Consider the following 10,272-nt stretch of genomic DNA (forward strand, 5'->3'; position numbering starts at 1 on the left):
CGCTCGCTGGGGCTCGCGCATGCGCAGGGGGCAAGCATCGACCCGCTTGCGAGCGGGTCTGAATCAGGCCCACAGAATTGCCCTAAGTTATATGGGGTTATATTGGGTCCTTCTAATCTCACCAGCGTGGGCAGGGAACTGCCTTTCCTTGTGGAGAGATACAAATTATCCTTACGGTTTAAACGTGGTCCCAAAATTTGGACCTAGACAGAAAAATGAGGGGAAATATTGGTGTGGCAGATCGCACTATTTGGTAGCACCCCCAATAGATTGTATAACTGCATGTATTACAGATTGGAGCCCACTTGTTAATGACAGAGACCTTAATGACTCCAGAGACACCTTATGTGTCTATCTAAAATTCTAACAACACAATGTGTCGTGCACACGATGCACAAGATGATAGTTCTACATTACAGTATGTTATCTAACCATGGGCTGTATCCAATTAGCCACGAAGTCCGCCCAACGCCGGCACTTATTGGGGCCTTTTTTTTTTCGGGATCTGATGTGTCCCAAAAAAATTATCCACAATAAGTGCCATTTTTTCACAGCATCAATGGCGAAACCACACAGGTCTGTAAATAGTAGGATAGGGAGAAAAAAAACATTGGCGAAAAATGTGGATAATCGCCAAAATAATCCCCGTTTTTCACCGATCGCTGTTAATTGGATACCCCTCAGGGTGCAGTACGATTCATGCTTATGTTGTATTTTCCTGTATCCATCATTTTGCAGTGCTATCTACATTAACACTTTTAAATAAAAAGCATAGGATGTCCTCTATACTGATGACCTCAATTGTTATAGGTATTTTTTCTGCTGCTTATAATTGTTTTTGGAATTCTTCCCCATGTATGTTATCTTACAGAACATAATTTGAGGCATTTTTACTCCTTCCACAGTCTCTGCAGCTAGCTATTATAATGTAAATTAATTGATTTAGTCAACTGGAAAAGCAATATATACAGTATGTGTCTTTTGTGCACTGTATGTAAATAACATGGGAAAGGTTTGCTAGAGAAGTTTGGATGGCCTCTGAAACCACTTTCCTACCATCTGGTGGTAGAACATGGTACTGCATGTGGGGAAAAAATGAGACATGCTTTGAGAAACAGTTGCCTCATTAAATTGCCTCGGTGCGTTACATGAACAGCAGTATGGCGTGCCTGTTGTCAATTTAACGCTTGCTGCATCTGTATGAAAGCTCAACACTTCCCATAAACGATGAGCTCCTGTAACTTGTGTACCAAACATGGCCATGCCAAAGTTCAGTAGAATAAACATCTGCATCATCACAGATTGAATTCTGTTATATTTACATCTGTTTCCTATATATTTATTAACCTGGCATCTCTAGACGTTTTTGAATCATGACTCCAGACAGATACTCTGTTACCTTACGGTGAATGTGATAGAAATGACAGAAACTTACTTTAAAACTTTTTTGGTGAAGTTAAATGGTAAGAGGAGATTTGCCATTCGAAGCATGGTCTCTACAGCATTATACCCATTTCCTTTAAACCATTATAAGTGTTCCCTTAGGTCCTATTTCCGGCTATACCGATATAGGGTTGACCATCGACCGTAAAGAACCATCGATGGTTAACTACTGATGGCCAATGCTTTTGCCATCGATGGCAGAGATCCAATGGTTCTCAGCCTTCTATGACTAACTGGGAACAGATGTTATTGTTCTAATTCCCGACGGCACGGTGCTTAGTGGGCCACCCAGGGGCGGTGCTAAGCACCGCTCCCAATGCTGATTGGCCTACCATGGCCATCAAGTGGTGCAGACCATCGATGGGTCATCGTAGATCGTTTCGTGGCATTCGTGGCAATAACCGATGTGACCATCGATGGGCAGCCCACCGATATCCATCCCTATAACTTCTGTGAGAAACAAATGAGTGAATCAATCAACCAATCACAACTTGTGTTAATAGCTGTCTAAGCACTCTGCTTTGTCTCTGTTACAGTGACTACGATCAGCTGAAGAAGGAACTGGAACGCCTTGCTGATGCCATTGAAGAACACTTCTTTCAGCCAGAGAAAAATAAATTGCAAAGAAAAGTAGATTAGAGGCACAGGGCCTGATTTAGAGGGTGGCACAATTTACATCACCAGTGCAGGTGTCAAAATTCGGTCTCATAAATTGCGCTCTTACATATGTGGTGAGTCGCACATAGCTCTGGGTGCATCCAATGGAACACATGGCAGTATTTCTACATCCGGGGTACAAATGCGTATACTTATGCCCACCTATAGCATAGAGATCGACTTGACAGTGGTGTTAATAAATGTGGAAAACACATGACCCATATACAATGTGGTTCAGATACAAACAAACCCACATCCATTGTTTACTGCTTTATATATCCAATAATAATCTATTCCGCTGCAGGAGTCAAACCTGCCAATCAGAAATCCGAACTGACCAACACATCTTTCCATAGCCGCAACCTTAATGACTTATATTCCATCAGCTGAAGGGGTCAGTACTACAACAACAGAAGTAACCAAATAGTACTGCTGGTGTCATCGTCCCTATCGTGTATGTGTGCTCCAGGTCTACAGTACCTGCAAAACATGGTCCTCCTAAGAAGCTTATCTTTCTAGTCTAATTAGGGCCAGTCTCTATAGGGCATGATACACTCGTGTGTGTCTGTATATGCCCATATTGTACAAGCTTCCCCTTGTATCAGCCCTGATATATACCAACATATATCGTACAACGTTAACAGTGTTTATTAAGCTGTGACCATCAAAGGTGTTGATGATTGAAACCAATGGTTGAGTTCTTAAAAACATAAATCAGTCATAGGGCAGTAATAGACATTATACAGTCTTTGTTTTACTCAAAAATAACCATATATTATTGCCCAATCCTAGCCCTATGCATCTCTCCTCATGCTGTAGTACTTTCAACACGATTAACCGTTTATTTTTTCCCATCTTGAGCATTGGGGAATTTATTTCATAGTTTAATACTGATTCCCCTTGGTCAGGGGTTTGTCAGACAGGCGCCTTTTCATAACATAGTCTAGGGGACCAAATCCTTGTCTCATTTTGCATCTGTAGGAATTGTGACGTCAGCTGGCAATAGATTATCATTATCCCTAGTCTATCAATACAGACAGATATGCCTAAAACTGGGTACACACTGGCTGATATATTGGCCGATCATTTGATCGGCCAATATATATGGTGCCCGTCGGCCAGTGTGTACCAGGGATATGTCTGAACGGCGTCGTTAATAGACATATGGCATATCTGCACAGCCGATGGACCGATATATCTGCAGACATATCTGTCCATCGGCAAGTGTGCACGGGCGGTCTGCTGACCGACCGTACACATGCAGAGTCAGCCGTGGGGAGGGAGGCAGACACTCCCCCGGCCAGCGTGACCTGCGGCTGCCTGGAAGATGATGGTCGTTCAGTGTGTATGAATGATCATCATCTAAAGATATATCTGCAGATCACTCGATCTGTAGATATATCTGTTCATTGTGTACCCAGCATTACACTGATACAGGAGAGCCGCTCCCGCATTAGGTTAATAGGTTTAATTGGAATTGGTGCCGGGAACCAGTTTGCAGACACTGCATCGTTGCTAGAGTAAGAAGGACCCCCCCATACCTCTGATGCTGTGTATAAGCTCTGCTTTCTTTGAAGTGTAAAAATGTATCCTGGGACTGTCTATTCTGCCATTACATTTGTAGCTCTATTCCCAGCAGAACACAGAGGACCATGTCAGCTATTTATCACAGACTATTACATGTTTCTATACTTACACTGTATGTTGCATTTTGGCTATTAGAGATCTGTTACAATGAACAAGCTGCAATGGTTTTATTACACAATTTAGGATGAATTTAGTAGTAAACAAAATGGCAACAAAAAAAATAAAATATATATATATATATAAAAAAAAAAAAAAAATTTATTTAATGGCTAATTAGGTACTTTATGTATCCACTGGGAATCTTCTTTTCGGGAAAAGACCAACTGGACAATAAAATGGCTGAATTCACAGTCTTAGCTACTGTATATATTCATTGCAATAGATCAGGGCTGGTCAATAGGTCGATCGCGACCAACCTGCTGCAGCAACTGGGATACGCTGGTCTCTGAAGTGAACAGAGACTAAAGAAGCCTCTGTTCACTTCATAGGCTAGCGTTCCCAGTCATGCAGTGCGCGGGTGACGTCATGACGTCACCCGCGTCGCCTGCCATGTGAGGAGCCTGCGTGCCGGCTAGATCCAGTCAGCGGCAGGCACAGACGCTGGAGAGAAGCTGGTGCAGTGTGCGCTGACACGCGTGAAGATAGGTAAGTACTGCACAGCGGAGGGGGCACAGCATAAGGGGCATTACTGGAGGCACAGCATAAGGGGCATTACAGGGGACACAGCATAAGGGGCATTACAGGGGACACAGCATAAGGGGCATTACAGGTGGCACAGCATAAGGGGCACTACTGGGGCACTGCATAAGCGGCTCAAATACAGAGAGCATTGCATAATGGCACTACTACAGGGAAACTGCATAATGGGCACAACTAGTGGGGGCATTGCATAAGGGCACTACTACTGGGGCATTGAATAAGGGGCACTACTACAGTGGGCATTGCATATAAGGGGCACTACTGTGGGCATTGTATATAAGGGGCACTACTGTGTCGTAACGTGAATAAGGAACACTACTATGTGGTGTAATGTGAATAAGATTGTGCTGTTGTGTGGAGTAATTTGAATTGGGGATACTATGTGTGATTTTGGCAGGACAGACCCCCACGCCCCTCGCTGTGAGGTCACGCCCCCTTTTTTTGCATACCACGACCCTGTTTTTGGCTCGGTAGATCACAAAAGGTTTTAAGTTTTAAAAGTAGATCACCGAGTCCAAAAGTCTGGCCACCCCAATGGCCAAAAGTCTGGCCACCCCAATGGCCAGCTATTGTTAACTACAATTCCATCATGACGGGCAGAGACTGGCACTGCATGATTAGTGATGGACATCAACAGCAGTGGGTAAGCCTTTGGTTTCTAAGATCGTGTCTGACTATGTTTGTGCAACAGTATGTCATATACATTATTACCGTTGTTTAGACAGTTATGGCATTTCGCTACAGTATGTGTTTGCCATTCATATTTCTTTTCTGAATGAAAATAGTTTTTTACACATTGTTGTGGCTGAGTATTTGTTCTGACACCTTCATACAATGACTTATGTGTTCACAGCGGTATGTAGTTATGTGACCGGCAGCCGCGAGGCTGCCTGCCACAATCCCGACGGGCAGAATGCCGGCTAGGGATTCATGATAGGTGTCGAGATACCGACGCCTATCATAATCCCGACGCCGGAATCCAAGGCGACGTGGGCCCGAACAAGGTAAGTCCGGGGAGCCTGTCCTCTTAGCCACGGGGGTGGAGGGTTAGGTTTAGGGCACCCCGGGGGGACTTTGGGTTAGACACCCCCTGGGGATGGTTAGGGATAGGCTAGGGGAAGGGGCGGTTATTAGGGCTAGGTGCCACCGGAGGGAGGTTAGGGTTAGGCACCCCCCCTTCCCCCCGGGAGGTTTAGGGGAAGGGGTTTAGGTTTAGGCACCCCTGGGGGGAGGTTAGGGTTAGGCACCCCTAAGGGAGGGTTAGGGGGGGAGGGGAGGGTTAGGTTACTTACGTGCAGCTGTCGGGATTTCCTCCCTTAGAGCAGCCGCAATCGGGATTTGAATCCCATTCCATCTACAGCAGCTGGAGAGCCTAAACTTAATGTAGATTATTAGATTCAAAATCTTATTATTAATAACCTTTATATAGTGCCATCATATTCTGCAGCATTTATAATTGGGAACAAACAGCACTAATACAAGACTGGTAATTAACACATAGACAGACAAAGAGTGACGTGGACCTTGCTCATAGACTTAAGCTGGCCACACATCTAAAGATTATCTGTCCAACTAGTAGATTGGTTGGAATGAAAATCTGGTAAGGAATACAATCAGCAACTTGCTTTCAGACGCTGAAAAATGGACCAAAACTGTTGTATGAACAAATAGTTTAAATCAAACATTTAACAAACTTGTCTGACGGCCATTTTCATCTGTTTTCTGGCATTTAGGAGTAAATTTCTGATCATCATTTACTCCCATTCCTTTCCAGATTTTCATTCCAACCAATCAACAAGTTGGCTGGTTGGATGTAAGTTGTTCTAGTGTGTGGCCAGCTTCACAGTATATAAGCTACTTTTTTTACTAATACTAAACAGGGTGCCTTTATTACTTCTCAGAGGACATGATCTTGCCTTACGTGTGTGTGTGTGTGTGTGTGTGTGTGTGTGTGTGTGTGTGTGTGTGTGTGTGTACCTTGAAATGTATCAGGTTCATTTGCCAACAGTTCCTCTATAACTTGCTATGTCACTCTGCCTCGCACACACAGCATTTGCATAATGTGCTAGTTTTAAAAGACACAAAGAAATGTTGTACAGGAAATGAGAGTAGGTGTAATGCTTTTGTATCACTGCCAAACATGAAACACACAACCAGTTTATTCCAGTTAACTTTTTCTTCCTTTTTTTTTTTTTTTTTTACAAGTTATCTTGTTTATGTTATTAAGGCAGTGACATATGGTTACGTGCTATATTCTTAGTAGCCAAGGTAAGAGCAGTAATAGTTTCTTTAAAAGTGAAGAACTACATCTAAAACTTTTCTTTGGAGTTTGTATAGAACGGATAGCACGGTTGATGTAATGGTTAGCATTACTGCTTCTGCACTGAGGTCGTGGGTTCGATTCCCACCATGGCCCTATCTCTGTGCGGTTTGTATATTCTCCCCGTGCTGGTGTGGGTTTCCTCCGGGTACTCTGGTTTCCTCCCACACTCCAAAAATACACTGGTAGCTTAGGTGTGAGCATGTGGTAGGGAACATGGGGCAGGGACTGATGTGAATGTCCAAATATTCTCTGCAAAGCGCTGCAGAATATGTGTGCGCTGTATAAATAACTGGTAATAATTAATGCAAATGCACTTTTAATGTATTATCTTATTTCTGTAAAAGACTGCACTACGATGCCCCTGCCCAGTATATTTCCAGCTCATCGAAATGGGACGTTCACAGGGGCCTTGGACACTCATTTGACCTGAGTGAGGAGAGGAGAAGCTTCTGGTGACTTTGCGTGAAGTGTTTTCTACCGTAGTGGGCCAGTGTGTGCCCTAAAAGACCTATACAGCGCTCCTGTCAAGGTTTACATGTGTTGATGCCCTTCCCCTTTTAAATTCCCATTAGTGCTAATTAGGAGTGGGGCATGGTACCGAAACATCACTTGTTATCTCGGCAAGTCTGGACAATGGGACGTATCCAAGGATTCTATATTAACTTGGCTTCAACTAAACTGAAGGCACAATTCACGCTTCCTACCTTGTGCAATGCTGCTGCTCCATGATGCATGTAATGTTACAGGTAACACTGCACCCCCCAGTCTAATACAGAGGAGCAGCTGAGTGTGTGTGTGTGTGCGCAGTGCCGAGGGGGGTGTATAGTTCCCTTCTGTTCTAAAATATTTTGGGGTGGTTTATGGAGATAACCAACAAATATTCGCTCTCATTAGTCTAAAGCTGGCTACATAATGTAAGATGTTACTTGTTGAATGCAGCCAATTTGCAAACTACTGTACTGTATATGAACTCTTCATACCAGACCAAATACTGATTGAATTAGACCAGCATCAAATGATTATGGGACAACCAGGTTAAAAAATGATGACCCCCACCCTACATGTATGACGACATCATTACGCCGGGGAACTCTGGTAAAAGCGCGCACACACTGCTGCAGCTGAGGCAGCATAATTTGCATATAAGGTTAATGATTGGTTGCTGTGAAGTTACACAGTTGTAATTCTGTACCTTCATTGGTGGACTTCATCCGATAATGATTGATCTATTACCTTTTCCCTCTTTACCTACATTTCCTATCCAGTTCCTCTTTACCTTGTGACTTCCCCCCTCATTCCTCTCACCCTATACTTTACTCATTCCCTTCACCTGTATAATTCCATTTTATCACCCTCTTTACCAGCATCAGTAGTTTTAGCTGTCCCCTATGTACTTGTCTCATTCCTTTCAATCCTCTTCCCTCTGTTAACCTCTGCCCCTTAACCTACCCCCACCAACTTTACCCCATCCTCTTCCTCCTGCTTTCTGTTATCATACATAACCTTCTGTGCATAAACACACACACTTAATTATTACAGCTCCATAAAAACATTTTAATGTGAACAAAAACTTGGTTTGTAGTGGAGGTTTCAGACGGGCCCCCTAGGAGCCCCCGGGCCCTAGGTGGCCATCTGTACACCTTGTGGATAATCCACCTCTGGATTCTACATCCAGTCTATGAAGTACACACTTGTCCAATCTTTTAGCAGACCTCCAATCTGCATATGCTGAAAGGATTGTATAACCATACACACTCTTCCAATCTTTGGCAGACCGGCTGCCACTCGCTGGGATGAATTGGGAGAAGAATTAGACAAAATCATTTCAGAAGACCAAGATTGTATGAAACCAGAGGTCTTGTGAGCGTACACACTCTGCCAATGTCTGACAAACCAGTTGGTCTGAAGTTGGATTGGATGAGAATTGGACCCAGCTTTACTCAGCTATTCATTGCCTTATTCTAACTAAATATATAACTCATTATCATAAATAAGTATATTGTTTTGTTATTATGGTACTTTGTGATTTAGTTTAACCAGGGTAATAGTGGGGCAGGTGGGAGAAATGTGTATTAGTAACTGCGGACAAACAGAAATGAAAAAAATATTTGAATACACCTTTTCTATTCCGGGCTCATCTTGGTTGGTTTTCTATGTAGTGTTTAGATGGATAAAAAGTAATGTTATGTTTTAATAATATATAAATAAAATATCACTCAGTATATGGATGGATGTGTCTGTGTTAATGTCCCGTTGATAGCTGCACACACAATTTAAAATAAAAACTAAATCCATCACTGGATATATATTTTTAGTGGCCTGAGGTACAGGCTTCAATATTAGCAGAAATGGGAAAAAAGGTACATTTCATGCAGTATTCATTCCTGATAAATTGGTGTTTTGTACCCACCTGGGCTGCAGCTCTGCATCTTGGCCAACAAAATCTACTTCTATTTGAATTTTCCTTCTGAAAATCTACTCTGCACAGCAAGTACAGTATAACCTACCCTGCCCACTTACCCTACAGTATAACCTACCCTGCCCACTTACCCTACAGTAGGACCTACCCTGCCCACTAGTTAATGGTGGTTATCTCAGCTATTAACTCTGCTCTGCAGCATTGAGACCTGACCACGCAATAGCACACCGGACACGTGCCAGTTTAACCGGTGCAGCTTGTGGCGCAAATTACAATCTCTGGCAATCTTATAAGTTCTGTTGAACTGTGCAGTGCCACATAAATCGCTAGAGTCCCAGACACCGACTTCATCTGTTCTAAAACCTGCTTTTGCACAAACCTGCCATAAAATGTAATTCCTTTCCCCTGTGCAGGGCTTGGCTTGGCTGATAATACTGGCACACGTGAAATCTATTCAGGGCACCTATTAAAGCTAGGCCTCTCACTTGGGACACACTCACTGCCAGGCTATTGTCTCCAGCCCTCGGTCTCATAAGAGTGAATTCAGCTCAAACCAAAGCAACAGTGAGAGGCTACTACATTGTAGAGATGGGCACAGGACATCGAAATTGTTCAGGCATTGATGCTCAATATATTCTCCATTGATGGAGTACGCCACCCCCCCCCCCCCCCCCGCTGCCATCAATGTCTTCTGCCAATGTCAATGTTTTGCTTCAGCCAAAAGCAAAATTGCACTTACAGGCCTTCTTACTTTAACCCTTATGTTGCTGAGGTTTTTCTCATCCCTGCACCGAGGCCATTTTTCAATGTTGGTGTTCATCACATTCCGACAATCAATATTACGGTTTGATATATATATATATATATATATTTTTTTTTTTTATGCAGTGCCCAAACAAATTATGTAACTTTTTTTTTTTCTTTGTTTTAAACCCATTTTGTATTTTCAGAAAATAGCTCTAGTCTTTTTGTTTACTCTAACATGTAAAATAAAATTGAACCAAAGAGGGCAAAAAAAAAAGTTTTAAGATTTACATTTCAAGAAAATTAACAAAAAGCTAAATTTTATTTGATATTCTTCCTTACTGATGCACAACAGTGCCCAGCTAGCCCTGTTATACCCAACTTTAAGGTCTCTTTGTCC

The 10,272-nt window shown here is 42.8% G+C and overlaps 1 protein-coding gene across 1 annotated transcript in view; it reads left to right on the forward strand.

Annotated features, from left to right (window-relative positions):
• PGM2 (phosphoglucomutase 2) overlaps positions 1-5,615 on the forward strand; it is a 45,691-nt gene extending 40,076 nt beyond the window's left edge. Inside the window, exon 14 of the mRNA XM_088482971.1 lies at positions 1,980-5,615. Coding sequence (XP_088339097.1) covers positions 1,980-2,082 — 103 coding nt within the window. The 3' untranslated portion in view covers positions 2,083-5,615. The remainder of the gene's footprint in view (positions 1-1,979) is intronic.
• The last annotated feature ends 4,657 nt before the right edge of the window (positions 5,616-10,272 follow it).

The sequence above is a fragment of the Taudactylus pleione genome, unplaced genomic scaffold (assembly GCF_031769625.1).
Source record: "Taudactylus pleione unplaced genomic scaffold, aTauple2 ptg000302l, whole genome shotgun sequence".
NCBI classification, from domain to species: domain Eukaryota; kingdom Metazoa; phylum Chordata; class Amphibia; order Anura; family Myobatrachidae; genus Taudactylus; species Taudactylus pleione.